Source organism: Ylistrum balloti, unplaced genomic scaffold (genome assembly GCF_031769215.1).
Source record: "Ylistrum balloti isolate Yb309-2 unplaced genomic scaffold, AGI_CSIRO_Ybal_v1 Utg370226, whole genome shotgun sequence".
NCBI classification, from domain to species: domain Eukaryota; kingdom Metazoa; phylum Mollusca; class Bivalvia; order Pectinida; family Pectinidae; genus Ylistrum; species Ylistrum balloti.
Genome location: NW_026782188.1, coordinates 703,496 through 725,367, shown reverse-complemented (window position 1 = coordinate 725,367; position 21,872 = coordinate 703,496). Strand labels below are relative to the sequence as shown.

Below are 21,872 nucleotides of genomic sequence, written 5' to 3'. Positions count from 1 at the left end.
TTACAATGGAATTGAAAGTCGTGTGTGTTTCTAGTTAACAACCCCGTCAGGTTTCTGGTTTTGTGTTTCGTGGGGGGAGGGAGAGTTGTTTTGTTTGTCAGCTTTATAAAATGATTTGTGTTCTCTATTTTCATTCGCGTAAGTCTACAAAAGTTGCAGGTTTCACTAGTGTGAAGAATGACACATTTATCAATTAGATATTCTCTTGTTTTTACTCGCAAAAATGTAATAAAATTGTTTTAATCAGACGGTACGTACTTACGTACATACAGGAATTCAAAGTCACTTCCTCCAAACAAATAAAGTTATTGACGGTAATCGGTTACTACAATGTCCATGTAATCGGTGGTGTTAATGAAAGTGGAAACTTAAGATGAGCAATAACTAACGGATGTTTTCTAGGAACTGTAGATAAATATGCTTGCTAGTTTTAATTTTCATGTCATATTACAGGGAGAATATTTCCTGACGAGGTAGACAATGGACAAAACAAACAAAAACAAAACGTTGTACTTGATCCTCCAGACTTGTCACTCATAAACTAAACGAACACATTTTTGTCGATAGCAGTATATATCTTTAATTTTATTTTGACATTCTTGTTTACTTCAAATAACCTCATTAAATCAAAATTCTTATATTCTAAAGCGTCCAATGTAAATATAGACTTGTCACAGAATCAGCTTTCCATATACTGTCTCACTGATCCATTAAGTTGTCATTCCATAATAACACACTATCTGTAGTGTGGTAGAGTTAATCTGTTTTACCACGGGATCACGTCAGTATGATCAGGTATCGTCGGTTTTCTAGAATTTGCAGTTATCTCCCTTCCATTTCTCACTCTATTACTGGAGCTTCTCCTTTCCGCGTCGACGGTGCTTTTCTTCTTTGCAAAGTGTTTTCTAGACAATGAAAGACATTTGTTACGAAATTAAATATTTATAAGTATCGTCCGCAAAACGCAATCTTGATAAGCATTTGACACGATGTAAAATGTGTATTCGATTTTGTAATAAAATGATTTTGTATCAAAGCATGAAATATTGCACAACAAATATTGTAAGATTATATCCCTTTACACCATCAGGAGACCGTGTCTTTGAATTTGGAAACAAAAGACAATGGACGGAAGAGCAGACAACATTCAGTGTAGTCATAAGTATGTAAACATACAACGGTTACCTGACAAAGTATCCAACCAACAGCAGCAACAGAAGGAGACACAGAAGCCCCCCAACAACTCCCCCGAGAACCAGCGTAGTGTTATCTTCTTCCGCAGCTACCTTCAATATTCACAAAGTGAGATGTCTGATAGTTTTTGATATAATGAGACATATTTTGAATGTTCATCTTTTAGATGTAATGAAAATTGACCCTTTTGACTTTTAAGGATGATGCACAATATATGCTATGACGATCGTTACTGTATAACTTTAACAGTTTAACATGTTCAGAATTTACTTGTACAAAACATTCTTTTCAAATTATTCAATATTGAAGATCCTGAAATTTAATCAAAGACTTCAAGTTCAGGTAAGTACTCTGTTACGTTCAGTACATTATACAGACTCGTCAAAAACTTGTATGATGATAGTCTTTTTACGTATAAGATAAAATAGAAGTGGACATAAACATTGGATGTTGAGGGATGACTTTAGTGTCACAATGTCGGCATTTCTGGGTTTGTGAGTTGACAGAAGATTGTAAATTCTAACTATTTTGAGTAAGAGATGGAGTATTAGTTTGTAGAGCTGTGTAGTATCTGGAATATTTGATGTCGAATGTGCTGTAAGAATTCGAAATCATCATCGTAAGCAAATAAACCATTAATTGTTTCGTAAAATAGATAGATAGAAGCAAGATTCCGTCTGTGTTAAAGTGAGGGCAATTCGATGCTTCGACATGTCTGTTTCATTACAAGTGTAATTGTAGCGACCAAAAGTGGCGACCTGTCTGTTACATTACAAGTGTAACTATAGCGACCAAATATGGCGACATGTCTGTTACATAACAAGTGTAATTGTAGCGACCAAAAGTGACCACATGTCTGTTACATAACAAGTGTAATTGTAGCGACCAAAAATGAATCTAGCAATCTATCGACTCTTTCTTGGATCATTTCTATTTGTTGCCAACCTGCTATTGGTCCCTAATGGGCTACAATGAGGTATGGACAAACAAATACTTGGTAGACAAACTTATTCGATTCTATATTTTATGTATCAATGTTTCTGAGTGATGCGTTGGTATCGTTACTGATGTTATCGATATACAAGTTCCCTGTAATTGCCAATAGGTCTTTTAATTTTTCTTCGTCTGCTTGTTTGAAGGTCTCTCCATGAAGAGTACATCCAAAGATATTAGCATTCTTTTATTAGTATTTTTTGTTTCGTTTTGTTTTTTGGTTATCTGGAGAAAGAAGTCGTTTCGAAAGAACAGTGCATTTGTATCAGAAGACACGGTCAAATAGACGAAGGTGTCGACAACGAAGAGTCTGACATGGCTGTTGATGGAATCTGGCTAGTCATTAATGTGAAGGAAAAATAGACAGGACCCGAGCACTGAGCCCTGGGGAACGCCAGGAAGTACTATTTACAACAACGGATTGACTGCGGTGTAAAGGGAGTTTTCTTTTATCCGCACTTTAACCCAATATACATTTGTATTTATGCCAAAAAAATTAAACGAGCGAGATTAAGAATGGATCTTGAGTTATCTACTTTATCGAAAGTCTTAGAGAAGTCCAGCACAGTTGCATCAGTTTGGCCAGTTCCTAGCTTATCATCAATATATGTAGTGAAGGCATGAAGTTGGGTTTAACGACTACATTTGCAAAGGAAGATTGTAATGGTAAGGATGACATGACGCTGCTGGCGATAGCATGTTCCATGACCTATCAAAAAAGTAGATAATTGATATGGAATTTTTTTGTGGGTTTGTTTTAAGGTGGTATTTGAAGGTTTGTTCAAGTAAGAGTCCAAGTTTACCCACGAACCAGTTTAGGTATAGATTGAGGCTATTTCTTTAAGAAGCCTGTGATGTGGCCTTCTTAGTATCGTGAAAAATCAATGTCGTACTCGGTCTGATTATCTTAGATTCGAACGTGATCTTGGAAACCGTATTCAGTTGTTGCACTTTAAAAAAGATGTCAATCATTCACATGAAACATCTTTGAATTTCAGTCACATTTTTATTAAAATCTTTTCCTATTACAAGTCTTTTAATATATTTGAGAATTAAATGATTCCGAAAGGACTTAACGCGCAATTTTTATATCCTAAACTGTGCCATTATCCGAATTAGCCAAAACATGGCATATAGGTTCAACATGATAATAATATACTGAACGCAGGCTTATCAAGCCTATGATATCCAGATCAGTGTTTAATATCCAGATCAGAGTTTACAAAAGACACAAGATTGATAAATACACCTGCAAAGTATTCAACCTTATGTGAAAGTCACATCACAGCTTGATTAATTTCGTTCCTGTTAATTTCTAGATACCTGTTTTTGAGCTTGTGCGGACTGGCTGGATGATCCATTCGTCGACCTAGAAGTCGATGTTGTAGCAGTAGAATGTGTCTGATAGGACCTCGGTATTGATGACGTCGACAGTGACGTCAGTGATGACGTCGATGATGATGATGATGTAGGTGGATGGTAAGCGATTCTCAAAGTTGAATGTGATGTAGAGGATGTAGATGATGTTATGGACGTGACACGTGATGTAGATGATTTTGAAGACACGACTCTGGATGTGGAGGAAGACATGGCACTATGTTTAGATGAGGTCGTGGACGTAACATTGGGTCCAGGTAAGGTAGTGGATGTGCTGACTGTAGTCTCTATTGTCGTTGATGCTGTCGTTGTAGACACAGCGACATTACACATTGGTCCTGTCGTGAAAAAATCCCTCATTAACATAATTATATGAACATCTCTTACAGCTGTCTATGATGTAATGTCTGCAAAGACATTTAACTCTGTCAAGCATTAAATAAAATGAATAAAACATGTTTATTTGGTCGTGTTTGTGACGTGGTCTGGGGTCTACTTACCACGCCGTCTACTTTCATACTGACGATACTCTGTCCTACTATGTCGGTAACTCAAATGATATTACCAGTATAACCCTTAAATATCAACATCTTTTATGATCGTTAATATATGCCATATGGTGATTTTTATCAATGAGTATTTCGTATAACTGTCCAACAAAACTTTGAGTTTTCTTTAAAATCTACTGCGTTTAACAGTATATTACTGTCTTATTACAGGATTGAAATGTATGTATTCTCAGGAAGAGGGTGAGTATAGGCATTGTTTCTTGTCCAATTTACGTTAAATCTGTTTAATTTAATTTTTAAAAATTGAAATGAAAACATTTATTTTCGCGGTCCTGACACTCACCTGATCGCTTCTTCTGGACAGAAACGCAAAAGCCAAATTTACCTGCTCGGTAATGCGGACGGGAAAAAAACTTGAAACTCACCTGAGTGGCCGTATGGACACAAACACGAGAAACTATTGTTTCCGTCCTGACAGGTACCACCATTGGAGCACGGATTACTCTGGCACTCGTCAATATCTGTAGCGCAGTCATTTCCTGTAAATCCTGAAAAAAAAACCAATACTGTTTATTGTTTCGTTTTGCATTCGTTAAGATTTTTTTTTTGTGAAAAATAAGTTCTGAACTAAAGCGGACAACAAATAAAAGTTCGTTTCTTACCTATATGGTAGATCAGAGTTTGGTAATTTACTCGGATAACAAGTAAGAGTTTGATACGTACCCGGATAAAAGTTTTGATACTTGCCTGGATAATAAATCAGAGAATGCTGCATAACTGGATAACAATTTACAGTTTTGTACTGAACTGGATAAAAAAAATCAGTTTGTTACATACCGAGATAAAAGATACTTCTGATACTTCTCTGGATAACAAGTCAGAAGTTGCTACTTACATGTATTAAACAGATCAGAGTTTGTTATACTACTACCAATACCCGGATAACAAGTGAGAATTAGACACTGACCTGATTAACAGACCAGAGTTTGTTATACTACTACCAGTACCCGGATAACAAGTGAGAATTAGACACTGACCTGATTAACAGATGAGAGTTTGATAGTCACTTGTATAACAAACAAAGTTTGGTACGTACCCGGATAACAAATCAGAGTTCCATTTGGAGCACAGTAGGAGTTGTTTTTTACTTGACAACTCAATGAACAATCACCATAGTAGCCTGGATCGCACGCCAGACTGTACTCCAGCTGTAACCTAAGCAATGGTAAACGATGAAAATCATGCAATTGTCAGGTATTTATATGTAACATTCGGAAAATATGGTTACCAACACAGTCAGTGTATCAACACAGAGTCAGTGTATCAACACCGAGTCAGTGTACCAACACAGAGTCAGTGTATCAACACAGAGTCAGTGTATCAACACAGAGTCAGTGTATCAACAAAGAATCAGTGTACCAACACAGAGTCAGTGTATAAACACAGAGTCAGTGTACCAACACAGAGTCCATGTAACACTACAGAGTCAGTGTACCAACACAAAGTCAGTGTACCAACACAGAGTCCATGTACCAACACAGAGTCAGTGAACCACCATAGTCAGTGTACCAACACAGAGTCAGTGTACCAACACAGAGTCAGTGTACCAACACAGAGTCAGTGTACAAACACAGAGTCAATGTACCAACACACAGTCAGTGTACGAACACAGAGTCAGTGTACCACCACAGAGTCAGTGTACCACCACAGAGTCAGTGTACCAACACAGAGTCAGTGTACCAACACAGAGTCAGTGTACCACCACAGAGTCAGTGTACCACCACAGACTCAGTGTACCAACACAGAGTCCATTTACCAACACAGAGTCATTGTATCAACACAGAGTCAGTGTACCAACACAGAGTCAGTGTATCAACACAGAGTCAGTGTACCAACACAGAGTCCATGTACCAACACAGAGTCAGTGTACCAACACAGAGTCAGTGTATAAACACAGAGTCAGTGTACCAACACAGAGTCCATGTAACACTACAGAGTCGGTGTACCAACACAGAGTCAGTGTACCAACAGAGTAAGTTTACCAACACAGAGTAGAAAAATATCAGACACAAAACACTGCTGTTTGACATACCTCTACATAATTGTCTTAGAAGTTTGACACGAGCTTCTTTTCTTTGTCCTACACTACCGTTCTAATGAATATGTGGACATGCAAGTGACTACAGTAAGGACAAGTACATGTAAAATTTCAGTTTTCAATAGCGATGGAATCATGTATGTAATATACTGTAGTAGATAAGCTTAGTCTAGGTCATTATCATGTTTGGTTAAATCTCTGTTGACGAGGTTTTAGCTACATTGATGTTATATATAAACTGTGATAGATCAGCATAGTCTAGGTCATTATCATGTTTGGTTAAATCTCTGTTGACGAGGTTTTAGTTACAGTGATGTTATATATAAACTGTGATAGATCAGCATAGTCTAGGTCATTATCATGTTTGGTTAAATCTCTGTTGACGAGGTTTTAGCTACATTGATGTTATACCTCATGAAATTGACTTTGTTGAAAGTTGCATCAATATTGCTTCATGAACATAAAAATGACATACGTATATAGCATGTGGTGATGGTAATCGCTGAAACTCACTTCCACATAGACCCACAAAGGCAGATTACGTCATAGACTTACCTCCCTTTAGAATCCCTCAGGCTGATACCTTTATGGACTTACCTTCCCTTTGAGCCCCTCAGACTGATACCTTTGTGAACTTACCTCCTCTTAGAACCCCTCAGGCTGATACCTTTGTGGACTTACCTCCCCTTAGAGCCCCTCAGGCTGATACCTTTGTGGACTTACCTCCGCTTAGAACCCCTCATACTGAGACCATTGTGGACTTATCTCCCCTTAGAACCCTCAGGCTGACACCTTTGTGGACTTGCCTCCTCGTAGAGCATCTCAGGCTGATACCGTTGTGAATCAACCTTCCCTTGGAACCCCTAAGGCTGATACCTTTGTGGACTTACCTCCCCTTAGAACCCCTCAGGCTGATACCTTTGTGGACTTACCTCCCCTTAGAGCCCCTAAGGCTGATACATTAGTGGACTTACCTCCCCTTAGAGCCCCTCAGGCTGATACCTTTGTGGACTTACCTCCCCTTAGAACCCCTCCGGCTGATACCTTTGTGGACTTACCTCCCCTTAGAACCCCTCCGGCTGATACCTTTGTGGACTTACCTCCCCTTAGAACCCCTCAGGCTGATACCTTTGTGGACTTACCTCCCCTTAGAACCCCTGAGGCTAATACCGTTGTGAATTAACCTCCCATTAGAGCCCCTCAGGCTGACCTTTTGTGGACTTGCCTCCTCGTAGAGCATCTCAGGCTGATACCGTTGTGAATCAACCTTCCCTTGGAACCCCTAAGGCTGATACCTTTGTGGACTTACCTCCCCTTAGAACCCCTCAGGCTGATACCTTTGTGGACTTACCTCCCCTTAGAGCCCCTAAGGCTGATACATTTGTGGACTTACCTCCCCTTAGAGCCCCTCAGGCTGATACCTTTGTGGACTTTCCTCCCCTTAGAACCCCTCCGGCTGATACCTTTATTGACTTACCTCCCTTTAGAACCCCTCAGGCTGATACCTTTGTGGACTTACCTCCCCTTAGAACCCCTGAGGCTAATACCGTTGTGAATTAACCTCCCATTAGAGCCCCTCAGGCTGACCCTTTGTGGACTTACCTCCTCGTAGAGCCCCTCAGGATGACACCTTTGTGGACTTACCTCCCCTTAGAACCCCTCCGGCTGATACCTTTGTGAACTTACCTTCCCTTAGAACCCCTCATGCTCAGACCGTTGTGGACGGGTCCATTCTTCAAGTCAAGGAATTGGGATTGAACCATGATGTCCATCGTGTCAACACTTCCACCGATATCAACGTCCTGTACCGTCACGCTGACAACAAATCCAGTCTGTGACAAAGACAACACAGGAAATTATCGACTTTAGCAAAAGAAATAAGGAAACAGCTGAATCTCTATTCTTTTCTGAACGAGTAGATTTCCGGAGATGCTGTATTCTGGCCTATATTTCACCAACCTACTTTTATAAACTGGAAGTAGGAAAAGCACCCTGACTTTATCTTAAGTAATGCTTACTTATTGGTCTTACCAATATATCTATCAGAAACTCAGAAAATTGACAGAGAGTTATATTAATTAATATACACTACACTCATTCCTCTTATTTAAGAATAGCATTATATAGTTTGGGCAGTCCACATAGAGGACAAAACAGAGGACAAAATAGAGGACATACTTGTGATAACTGGTTTGAGACACGGCACAAGTCAAGCCATCCTATATAATGACGACGACAAGATGTCCTACTCATTGATTTAATCCAACTTTTATCAACATTAATACACAATAGACTCTTTGATGTACCTTGGCAAGAACTCTCCAATACAGCATTAAATTGAACCCAAAGATTCTTGTCTGAATGGAATAACCCATCTTGTCTGTTTTATCTTGTACTCAATTCATTCTCCATTGTTCTCTCTTCAGTGTCCAAAGACAGCACCTACTACACTCCCTTTAGTGTCTATCTCTAGATATGCAAACATTTCCTCTTGGTTCTCTTACGGTTGGTGTGGATATTAATAAACCCATTTTTATCGATTTAAAGATTCATTAGCGAAAACGGGCGTCTCTTTTAAGTAAATCTGATTTTTCATTTGTTCAATCTACAAATGTTGTTTCAAGTTTATTTGTTTTTGTTATGTACCCGGCACAGGATTCCGTGTGTATTTGGACAGACCTGTCGACATTTAAAGGGACATCTCGACTTTATCTTGACTCAACTAGAATTTAATTTAATGATAAAAGATGGTTGTGTTTCCTAGTTTTATCTGTAACCTACATTATAGAGTCTGAGCTTTATTTAATACCATTTATTATTTAACTGATCATTTGATTGGTGTGTCTATCCCTGCTTATCATTACATAGGTCATAGGTCTGTTGCCCACTTCCTTTTGTCATTAAGACCTTAACAATAACATATTCTGAAACGAAGAAAAATCAAGACAACCTCAAAAAGGTACAAGGATAAAAACAGTTCCAGAACGGTAATCGTCTTTTATTTCATTGACATCCGCAATGTATATCTTAGTCAATCAATGTTCGTCAATCAATGTAAATCTTCGTCAATCAATGTAAATTAAGTTTCATTCACAAATATTTTTTTGTTCGACAAGAATTGCATTATTCTGTTGAACAATGAAACTTAAGTTTAACACACAAGTACGACATTGTCTAGTTCAGCCGTCTAAACAACCAAAGAATTCTCGGATATTTAAATATTGAATACGTAACTAACCACAAACTCTCTACCACTGAGGATAGTCCATACAATAATTAATTAAATGGAAGCAATGTCAAGCATATACATATCAGCCTGAAAATGGTTAAGAGGAGGTAAGAGAAGATATCCATTGTGAGGTGGTAGGTACATACAAATACTCATGTAGTAGAAAGCAAAACACTTACCAACATTGTACACATGGAACAACAACTAAGGAGACCGTTAACTGACTTACAGGAAACTTTGAACTGAAAATTTAAGACACTACAGAAAATTGTAAGTTGTATATAAAAATTTGTTCATTTGAGTGCCCGTTTATGAATTAACATTGTCGTAACAAAGCCACTCTTATCATACAATTATGAAAAATTCGGAATATTTTCTTCGGGATGGTTATATCGATAGATTAAAAGTTCTTATAACACAACAAGAGGAGATTTCTGACTGTAACGTTTTGATGATAACATGGTCACCTTCATCAGAAAATGACAAGCGTGTAGCGTACTAGCACTGACGTACAGATGGAAAGATGTACTAAATAATGCTAGGTACACCAAGGTCGAAAATAGGGTGACGAGATGGTATACATATTATTATAGATTCTATGATGAAGGTGACCGTGAAGTCAACATCGGAACCAACAGACAACCTAACGAGCATCAAACACGTCCAGCTTCATATCGCACAAGCAAATGAGTTCACTATGGCGGCAGTGAATCACGTAATTTTCCTCAACCTGTATTTTGTGTTACGACTTTGTCCGTCACTTGACGACTTCTTGCACGAAAATCATGATAAAGAAAACAATCCCTTGAATATCGAGTCAACAGCGACATCGGCTGGGGATTCAGGGATATTGCTATCCAGATAGAGAAAATTCACAATAGAGAAATGAAATTGAAATCATCACATTTATCATACAGCTCGGTGGAAAGCTGTCCATGTTTTCTATACAACAAAATTGTTCTTGATGATTGGAAAAGCTACACAGATGTGAATAACACCTTTCAATACAAATTTAAGATAAGGTACAATATACAGTTGAAGTAAAACTGCATTATATATAGTCATTTTATCCGTCAGTGATGTTAGGGACAATGTCGGCCGAAAAAAAATGTAAAAACAGAAATGCATTAACGCAATAAGTAATTTTCACAATATCTTTCTTCAAAGAGCTTTTTACCATTCTTTACTATCCTCGTCTATTCTTTAGTATTTTCTCAATAGGTTGATTTGATTTTGGCCCTCTGTACACCACCATCCCTTCGTTTTCTTGTTAATAGAACTTTCATTTCAAAGGAAGATGAAAGAGGATACAAATACATAGCTGTGGACTGTGCTGAAATATATCTCGTGTAAAACAATTCCAAACCAAAGGAAGCCTATAAGAGGACGAACTGATAACCAAATATCACAGCTTAGGTTGACAATATCTTCGTCGAATTCGATGTTATGACTATATCAAAAAATTGTACCCTCTCCTGGCTCTCTTGTTTTTCGTTTTCAAACGAGATTGGATTAATCGAATGGCTTATCAAAACATGTCAAAAAGACCTTTCATTTTCACTTCCATATATATTGATGACGACTTGTCTTGAAATGACAAGAAATTCATTGACCATGTCTACATGTTTTATATCAACTGAACAGAGACATCGGGAACATGACAGACTGTATTACATCAGCCGGATTCTCCTTACTTAGGTGGTCAGATGTCACAGTTGATGCGATAGTCATGGGTTTGTTTATGGTATTACTTTTTTCCGGGAAAATTTCTACACCTGACTGACAAACTCACAACATGGTATCTCGGAAGATGCTGACTGATGACAATTTCGGAGATTGTTTTAGTTATCTAATGATCTGATTTATTTAGAAATATTCTACTTTCATGTGCGATATTAAGTCCACGTGTTTGATGCCTGATACCTTGCCTGATGTTTACCTTTATTCTAATTTGAGAACGTGACATTATTTACTTGGTTTGATCAAGATCTACATGACAGATGTCGTCAATGAAACAAAAGATGCTTATTCTTCCTGAACACATGGTCTTATCATTTCATTCTTTATGTATGTCCAGGAGTACCCGTGTAATACTCTTTGGTTCGTATTTTGCCCTAATGTCATCGAATTTTAGTAAGAGAAGAAGAAAATCAGAATTATGTCGACATGTGAGTATTTGTTTCTGATCCGTGTCACTAACCACACACATTGATGTTAAAGATAACGGCAAACTTAAGGAACATAATAATCGAATCTTTTATGGTTGAATCTAGACCTCGATAATTACAACATATTTTGATCAATAGTGATAGGCACAAACATTGTACACGATAAATAGTAAGCCAAAACTAGCCTTTTGACATTTTTAGCCCTGATATCAATGAACACAATAAGAATCGCTGAAACACCAACTAGAAATGTAATATCAATACATCTTTATATATATATATATATATATATATATATAGTGTAGACCGGACAACGTACCATATAGTGTACTAATGTTAATAATGAGGACACTAGAAATATACCACCACGAATATGTCAGAAAATATTGATAGATTGGATTTAGTTGTATTAGGAAAACAGAACACGTAAGTAATCGGTATCAATACTTCCTAAAAAATAAAAGCAAAATGGCACACGAATTAAACTTTGTTTTAAACGAGAGATTTGTTTACACAAATTATTGAATATCCAAATATGACATGCGGGTTTTAAATTCCAAGCTTAACTATATCTCAGTTAATGCTTTTGGTATTTAAATAGCATCAAAATAAAATTCTTTGAATCGAGATAAATTTCCTTTTAAGCGGTAATGTAATCTCTGTTTGAAATCTTAAGGGAATCAGTCTGATCTATACTTTACCTGGTACAAATTGTACCGATCAGCTAAAAATGCTTGTTATCTTAACGAACATATCTATATATTAATCTATCATGTCAGCTTTACAGTAAATCAAGATTAGATCAATATTGGAAATATTTGTAAACCAATCTAACAAAAACTGATATTTTCAATAAATGTAGCACATACACAAAAATCTATGAAATGCTTTCACGCATATTAAAAGAAAATGTTCACGGTGCAGAAATAGGTAAATCATTTAATTTAGATTAAAACTATTACAGAAAATCAGGTTTGTAAAATGTAATGGTTGATATTTTCGGCATGTAGATATACCATTTATCATAAAAATAAAGTAAATTTGGTATTACAAGTTTCATAAAAACATTAATAAAATCAAGTAAATGGTAGTTTGTCCCTTATAAAAAGACAGCAAAAGACTTTTTTTTCAAGTTGAAAACGCTTTTAAAACATATTGATAGTTCAATATCTAATCGATGTTTAACCTCGAGTGAACCATTTGGTAAGTTCTATATTTGATATGTGGTATAACTACTTGAATACTAGTGTCCTAATATTGATTTCTTGTAACCAGTGGATTAGGACTAGATCATTGAATCGTTCTCATTTTTTTAATCCATAAGAAGGTCAAAGGAACATTTCCCTACAGTTTGATTTCGAGGCTCATTTTTCCTGTTAAAATGTAGAAATCCTCAATTAAAAAACAATAGACAGATTCTGTTGCAATTATGGACAGGTTATAACCAAAAGCACAAATAAATATGAATAAATGAATAAGAAAAAAACACTATATGTGCACATCGTATATGCTAAAACCTAGACATTGATTAACGTCCCAACGTCACTGCCAAATAGCTGATGTGAAGTTGTTTTAACCACGTCAATAATTTGACGGAGAATTAATATAATAAATATATTCCCGATTAGAAATAAAGAGTCGAACACCTTACGACAATTGTAACTTTCGTTAGTTTTGAAATGTTTGCTGAATTACCTTCCAGGATGAGAAGTTGAAGTGTAATGGGTTTGAAACGTCTCCGAACGTGTCGTTGAATATGACGCTGTTGGTGTCATTAAACACGTGTGACTCTGCCCTCGCCAAGGAACATTGACTACAACGAAATAAAATGTTAATCAGGTAAGTTTATTTATCATAACAATAGGTATTAAAATTCATTTGAACAAAGCATTCAGACGTTTCGCCATTCTAGGACTAGTCGGATATGTTGTTCCCTATAACTTGGAATTCTAGATGACGTGTAAAGTAATCAGAATCTATCAACACAAATGATAAACTAGAAATCTGGGGATACACTAAGCCGTCATTCCAATAAAAGAATGTCTAGAACATATTTATATTCCGAACTTTGTCACTCTCACATGATCTTGTGATTTGACGGAAGACGGAAACACTAATGTCTCTTGTCATGTAATAAGAGACAAAAACAAAAATACCCCGTCTCTGATGTGATTGGCTACGAGAACTAAAAACATACCCTTTTTATGTGGTGAAAGACAAAAATATAAATATACATCGTGAAAAGATGACGAAAAAACAAGAATCCCCTCGAGGTAGCGAGGAAGGGAAACACAAATATCCCGCGTAATGGGATGGGACGGAAACATAAATATTCCTCGTAATGGGATGGGGGACAGAAACATAAATATTCCGCGTAATGGGATGGGGACAGAAACATAAATATCCCTCGTAATGGGATGGGTACAGAAACATAAATATCCCTCGTAATGGGATGGGGACAGAAACATTAATATCCCTCGTAAACGGATGGGGACAGAAACATAAATATCCCTCGTAATGGGATGGGGACGGAAACATAAATATCCCTCGTAATGGGATGGGGACGGAAACATAAATATCCCTCGTAATGGGACGGGGACAGAAACATAAATATCCCTCGTAATGGGACGGGGACAGAAACATAAATATCCCTCGTAATGGGACGGGGACAGAAACATAAATATCCCTCGTAATGGGATGGGGCCGGAAACATAAATATCCCTCGTAATGGGATGGGGCCGGAAACATAAATATCTCTCGTTATGGGACGGGGACGGAAACATAAATATCCCTCGTAATGGGACGGGGACAGAAACATAAATATCCCTCGTAATGGGACGGGGACAGAAACATAAATATCCCTCGTAATGGGACGGGGACAGAAACATAAATATCTATCGTAATGGGACGGGGACGGAAACATAAATATCCCTCGTAATGGGATGGGGACGGAAACACAAATACCCCTCGTAATGGGATGGGGACGGAAACATAAATATCTCTCGTAATGGGACGGGGCCGGAAACATAAATATCTCTCGTTATGGGACGGGGACGGAAACATAAATATCCCTCGTAATGGGACGGGGACAGAAACATAAATATCCCTCGTAATGGGACGGGGACGGAAACATAAATATCCCTCGTAATGGGACGGGGACAGAAACATAAATATCCCTCGTAATGGGACGGGGACAGAAACATAAATATCCCTCGTAATGGGACGGGGACAGAAACATAAATATCCCTCGTAATGGGACGGGGACGGAAACATAAATATCCCTCGTAATGGGATGGGGACGGAAACACAAATACCCCTCGTAATGGGATGGGGACGGAAACATAAATATCTCTCGTTATGGGACGGGGACGGAAACATAAATATCCCTCGTAATGGGACGGGGCCGGAAACATAAATATCTCTCGTAATGGGACGGGGCCGGAAACATAAATATCTCTCGTAATGGGACGGGGCCGGAAACATAAATATCTCTCGTTATGGGACGGGGACGGAAACATAAATATCCCTCGTAATGGGACGGGGACAGAAACATAAATATCCCTCGTAATGGGATGGGGACGGAAACATAAATATCCCTCGTAATGGGATGGGGACAGAAACACAAATATCCCTCGTAATGGGATGGGGACGGAAACATAAATATCCCTCGTAATGGGACGGGGACGGAAACATAAATATCCCTCGTAATGGGACGGGGACGGAAACACAAATATTCCTCGTAACGGGACGGGGACGGAAACATAATATCCCTCGTAATGGGACGGGGACGGAAACATAAATATCCCTCGTAATGGGACGGGGCCGGAAACATAAATATCTCTCGTAATGGGACGGGGCCGGAAACATAAATATCCCTCGTAATGGGACGGGGACGGAAACATAAATATCCCTCGTAATGGGATGGGGCCGGAAACATAAATATCCCTCGTAATGGGATGTGGACGGAAACATAAATATCCCTCGTAATGGGACGGGGACGGAAACACAAATATTCCTCGTAACGGGACGGGGACGGAAACATAATATCCCTCGTAATGGGACGGGGACAGAAACATAATTATCTCTCGTAATGGGCCGGGGCCGGAAACATAAATATCCTTCGCAATGGGACGGGGCCGGAAACATAAATATCCCTCGCAATGGGACGGGGACGGAAACATAATATCCTTCGTAATGGGACGGGGCCGGAAACATAAATTTCCCTCGCAATGGGACGGGGACGGAAACATAAATATCTCTCGTAATGGGACGGGGCCGGAAACATAAATATCTCTCGTTATGGGACGGGGACGGAAACATAAATATCCCTCGTAATGGGACGGGGCCGGAAACATAAATATCCCTCGTAATGGGACGGGGACGGAAACATAAATATCTCTCGTAATGGGACGGGGCCGGAAACATAAATATCCCTCGTAATGGGATGTGGACGGAAACATAAATATCCCTCGTAATGGGACGGGGACGGAAACACAAATATTCCTCGTAACGGGACGGGGACAGAAACATAATTATCTCTCGTAATGGGCCGGGGCCGGAAACATAAATATCCTTCGCAATGGGACGGGGCCGGAAACATAAATATCCCTCGCAATGGGACGGGGATGGAAACATAATATCCTTCGTAATGGGACGGGGCCGGAAACATAAATTTCCCTCGCAATGGGACGGGGACGGAAACATAAATATCTCTCGTAATGGGACGGGGCCGGAAACATAAATATCTCTCGTTATGGGACGGGGACGGAAACATAAATATCCCTCGTAATGGGACGGGGCCGGAAACATAAATATCTCTCGTAATGGGACGGGGCCGGAAACATAAATATATCTCGTAATGGGACGGTAATTAGTAGCGTTCATTAGTAAAACAAAACTCAGAGATTCGTTTACTTAACCGATACCCTTCCTCTCCCTGTTTCTACATTAAATGACAATTTTTCCATAGACATCAGATACATATAAAGATAAGTTTCCTACCTAGTGACTGGCTGCTGGTTCACACAGACGGTGAATTTCGGGTCGCACTGGTTTGTTTTACATCTACTATAAAGAAAGTGATCACAGCATTGTCCACTAGCCAACTGCTGGGTAGGATTATCATAGGAGAGCAATTTTAACATCCCTGTTCCTCCCGAGGAGACGACCTGAGAACAAAACCCAGTTACTCGCACTTACATTTAGATATGTCAGGTTGAGTGTACATTTAATGAAAAATGTATATTCACGGGTTTTTCAGATTTTGAACGAATTTTATTCGCATTCGTTAAACATATTGCAGAGAAATGCGAGAAACTTTATGCAAACAGGGTCTGTTGGCATAATTACATACAAGGTTTATATTTTCAAGAATCGAGTTGATCTTTTGTTACCAATTTTCATGAACTTATGAAAGTAAGGCGAGTATATGTGTGTATCGTGTACTGTGAATTACACTTACCGGGATTAAACAAGAAAACAGAAATCCAGGCAGTGAAGTCCACATCCTCACCACAAATCCACTCTTCATGGCAATATTTTAAAGCTTATCACAGAATGTCCAGTCGAAGTCGCAGTTTCCAAGTGAGTCGTGAAGTGGATGTTGGTTTATTGAAAAATATAAATAGTAATTTTACTGTCGAGTGTCGGACATAAACATGCTATATCGGTCAATATATGAATTTATGAAGGGTTATATTAATAGAAACATTCAATTCAGATCTGATCACTGTCCTTTCACATGTTATTACGATAGGACACGAGGACAAGGCACTGGCGACTTATCTTCCACATGTTGGCAATCGGCTGTCTTTGATCTGTTAAGCTTACCCGACTACCCGCCTTAGTGCTGAAGTTACGAGCTCCCCATTTAGTCATTCAGTCTGTTTAGAGCCAACCATTTCATCATCCAGATCTTACTTTCTTTTTCTTTCTGAACATATATTAACCTATTTGTTATCAAAATTTGCTTGTTTTGTTGATCGATATTGTAGTTTACTTATAGCAATTAAAGACTTGTGTTAGAATTATGATTGACTGAAATAGTTTCTAAGCTGGTCTAACCCCACCTCTTTATCTCCCACTGATAGTAAATAGTGTTAACCTATTTCAAGGTAGTAACGATGTTAATGAGGACACCTAACAACCTCACCTTAACATTAAAATCCTGTCCATGGTAATAATGATAGATTTTTATTTAACATGAGTAATTGATCATACATGTTGCTGATAAAAAAGTAAAACCATCTCACATAGAATCATTAATCATAAAAACACGAGAGTTTGGTTGTTGCCAAATGGAATTCATGAAATACATCTTGTTCCTCAACAGTGTACGGAACTCTAGTGAAGTCGTTTCTGATCATGGTATGCACACCAAGAATGTGTCATAAAATTGACTACTGCATCATCATTCAATTAGCTTGTAACATGCCTTCTGTAATATAACTAATTAATCCTCGTTTGTCTGATCCTCGCCTTCTGTAATATAACTTATTAATCCTCGTTTGTCTTATCCTCGCCATCTGTAATATAACTTATTAATCCTCGTTTGTCTTATCCTCGCCTTCTGTAATATAACTAATTAATCCTCGTTTGTCTTATCCTCGCCTTCCGTAATATAACTAATTAATCCTCGTTTGTCTGATCCTCGCCTTCCGTAATATAACTAATTAATCCTCGTTTGTCTTATCCTCGCCTTCTGTAATATAACTTATTAATCCTCGTTTGTCTTATCCTCGCCTTCCGTAATATAACTAATTAATCCTCGTTTGTCTGATCCTCGCCATCTGTAATATAACTAATTAATCCTCGTTTGTCTTATCCTCGCCTTCTGTAATATAACTAATTAATCCTCGTTTGTCTTATCCTCGCCTTCTGTAATATAACTTATTAATCCTCGTTTGTCTTATCCTCGCCATCTGTAATATAACTAATTAATCCTCGTTTGTCTTATCCTCGCCTTCCGTAATATAACTAATTAATCCTCGTTTGTCTTATCCTCGCCTTCTGTAATATAACTTATTAATCCTCGTTTGTCTTATCCTCGCCTTCTGTAATATAACTAATTAATCCTCGTTTGTCTGATCCTCGCCATCTGTAATATAACTAATTAATCCTCGTTTGTCTTATCCTCGCCTTCTGTAATATAACTAATTAATCCTCGTTTGTCTTATCCTCGCCTTCTGTAATATAACTAATTAATCCTCGTTTGTCTTATCCTCGCCTTCCGTAATATAACTAATTAATCCTCGTTTGTCTGATCCTCGCCATCTGTAATATAACTAATTAATCCTCGTTTGTCTTATCCTCGCCTTCTGTAATATAACTAATTAATCCTCGTTTGTCTTATCCTCGCCTTCTGTAATATAACTTATTAATCCTCGTTTGTCTATTCTCGCCATCTGTAATATAACTAATTAATCCTCGTTTGTCTTATCCTCGCCTTCTGTAATATAACTAATTAATCCTCGTTTGTCTGATCCTCGCCATCTGTAATATAACTAATTAATCCTCGTTTGTCTTATCCTCGCCTTCCGTAATATAACTAATTAATCCTCGTTTGTCTTATCCTCGCCTTCTGTAATATAACTTATTAATCCTCGTTTGTCTTATCCTCGCCTTCTGTAATATAACTTATTAATCCTCGTTTGTCTTATCCTCGCCTTCTGTAATATAACTAATTAATCCTCGTTTGTCTGATCCTCGCCATCTGTAATATAACTAATTAATCCTCGTTTGTCTTATCCTCGCCTTCTGTAATATAACTAATTAATCCTCGTTTGTCTTATCCTCGCCTTCTGTAATATAACTAATTAATCCTCGTTTGTCTTATCCTCGCCTTCCGTAATATAACTAATTAATCCTCGTTTGTCTGATCCTCGCCATCTGTAATATAACTAATTAATCCTCGTTTGTCTTATCCTCGCCTGTAATATAACTAATTAATCCTCGTTTGTCTTATCCTCGCCTTCTGTAATATAACTAATTAATCCTCGTTTGTCTTATCCTCGCCTTCCGTAATATAACTAATTAATCCTCGTTTGTCTGATCCTCGCCTTCTGTAATATAACTTATTAATCCTCGTTTGTCTTATCCTCGCCATCTGTAATATAACTAATTAATCCTCGTTTGTCTTATCCTCGCCATCTGTAATATAACTAATTAATCCTCGTTTGTCTTATCCTCGCCTTCTGTAATATAACTGATTAATCCTCGTTTGTCTTATCCTCGCCTTCTGTAATATAACTGATTAATCCTCGTTTGTCTTATCCTTGCATTCTGTAATATGACTGGTAAGTCCTCGTTTGTCTTATCCTCGCCTTCTGTAATATAACTGATTAATCCTCGTTTGTCTTATCCTCGCCTTCTGTAATATAACTAATTAATCCTCGTTTGTCTTATCCTCGCCTTCTGTAATATAACTGATTAATCCTCGTTTGTCTTATCCTCGCCTTCTGTAATATAACTAATTAATCCTCGTTTGTCTTATCCTCGCCTTCTGTAATATAACTGATTAATCCTCGTTTGTCTTATCCTCGCCTTCTGTAATATAACTAATTAATCCTCGTTTGTCTTATCCTTGTCATCTGTAATATAACTAATTAATCCTCGTTTGTCTTATCCTCGCCTTCTGTAATATAACTGATTAATCCTCGTTTGTCTTATCCTCGCCTTCTGTAATATAACTAATTAATCCTCGTTTGTCTTATCCTTGTCATCTGTAATATAACTAATCAATCCTCGTTTGTCTTATCCTCGCCTTCTGTAATATAACTGATTAATCCTCGTTTGTCTTATCCTCGCCTTCTGTAATATAACTAATTAATCCTCGTTTGTCTTATCCTCGCCTTCTGTAATATAACTGATTAATCCTCGTTTGTCTTATCCTCGCCTTCTGTAATATAACTAATTAATCCTCGTTTGTCTTATCCTTGTCATCTGTAATATAACTAATTAATCCTCGTTTGTCTTATCCTCGCCTTCTGTAATATAACTAATTAATCCTCGTTTGTCTTATCCTTGTCATCTGTAATATAACTAATTAATCCTCGTTTGTCTTATCCTCGCCTTCTGTAATATAACTAATTAATCCTCGTTTGTCTTATCCTTGTCATCTGTAATATAACTAATTAATCCTCGTTTGTCTTATCCTCGCCTTCTGTAATATAACTGATTAATCCTCGTTTGTCTTATCCTCGCCTTCTGTAATATAACTGGTAAGTCCTCGTTTGCCTTATCCTTGCTTTCTGTTATATAACTGGTTTGTCTTCGTTTGTCTTATCCTCGCCTTCTGTAATATGACTGGTAAGTCCTCGTTTGTCTTATCCTCGCCTTCTTTAATATACCTGGGAAATCTCTAGCTTTCGTATCACATGACTTTTGTACCAGAAAGAAAACAATTTAATCAGATGCAGGATTTATTTTTCTCCTACACGATTATTTTACCGTATTACTTACTTAATGATAATGAGACTGACTTCAGTAGATATCTCGCTATTATATATTGACCCTGTATACTCACCGTCACTACTTGGAGAACAATTACATAGATCATACCTGGTGTCAAAACTATTCTTTATGTTATTTGACTATTTTATCCTAATTTGTCTTACAAGATTCTTTTTGCAATATACCCAGCAAATCCTCATTTATCTAACAAAAGGATTTCTGTAAACATACTTGGCTAATCCTGATTAATAAAATGCTTTCTGTAACATGCATGGCTTATCATTATTAACAAGATCTTTCTATGTTTATGCTTGGTTCATTCTCATTTATAAGTTACTTTCTTCAACACACATGGCTTACCTCAAACTTGTGATGTGCCTTGTGTAGTACACTCTACCCCTACCCTCAAAGTTTTTATATTGTGCAATTTTATCTCTGTATTTTGATGTACATTGTACCACGATGTTGACCAGTCAGTACATGTGTACAGAATAGCTATATGATGTTGTTTAACTGTTACGTCAACTTAGCCCCCCTACAGTTTGAAAGGTCACAACTGTCGAGAGACACAGAATTCGTCTGCTGGAAGGCCGAATGGCAGTAATATGGTCCGTTATATCTATACATAACATAATAATGTAAGTCAAGGATGGACATCACCGATTTACTACAGTTAGGTGACAGTCAAGTACCAGTAAGGTGTAGAATGGCGTTTTTATGTTTATACATAAACAGTTTTCTATGTCCGAAATTCTCTTAACACTGTAACGTCTTCATCACGGCAGTTTTACGACACGATCATGGTAGTTTCTTTAGGATGATGAAACAACTGAAATATTATAGATAGTTTCCAT

General features: G+C 37.7%; 1 protein-coding gene across 1 annotated transcript; it reads right to left on the bottom strand.

Moving 5' to 3' along the window:
• Nucleotides 1-766: 766 nt before the first annotated feature.
• On the bottom strand, nt 767-17,445 carry LOC132551912 (delta-like protein 4). The gene is made up of 10 exons (XM_060216056.1): nt 17,398-17,445; nt 16,570-16,736; nt 13,264-13,381; nt 7,858-8,003; nt 5,170-5,288; nt 4,499-4,621; nt 3,713-3,902; nt 3,511-3,637; nt 1,186-1,286; nt 767-905 (listed from the first exon to the last, which is right to left on the bottom strand). Exons 1-10 carry the CDS (start codon nt 17,443-17,445, stop codon nt 767-769), a joined length of 1,278 nt encoding a protein of 425 aa, XP_060072039.1.
• Nucleotides 17,446-21,872: the final 4,427 nt, after the last annotated feature.

Coding starts and splice junctions, on each gene's coding strand:
- LOC132551912 (XM_060216056.1), bottom strand. CDS start 17,445: ATGACTAAATGGGGAGCTCGTAACTTCAGCACTAAGGCGGGTAGTCGG. Junction 13,382..16,569: donor AACCAGCAGCCAGTCACTAG/GTAGGAAACTTA, acceptor ATTTCGTTGTAG/TCAATGTTCCTTGGCGAGGG. Junction 3,903..4,498: donor GTGTCCATACGGCCACTCAG/GTGAGTTTCAAG, acceptor TTTTCACGACAG/GACCAATGTGTAATGTCGCT.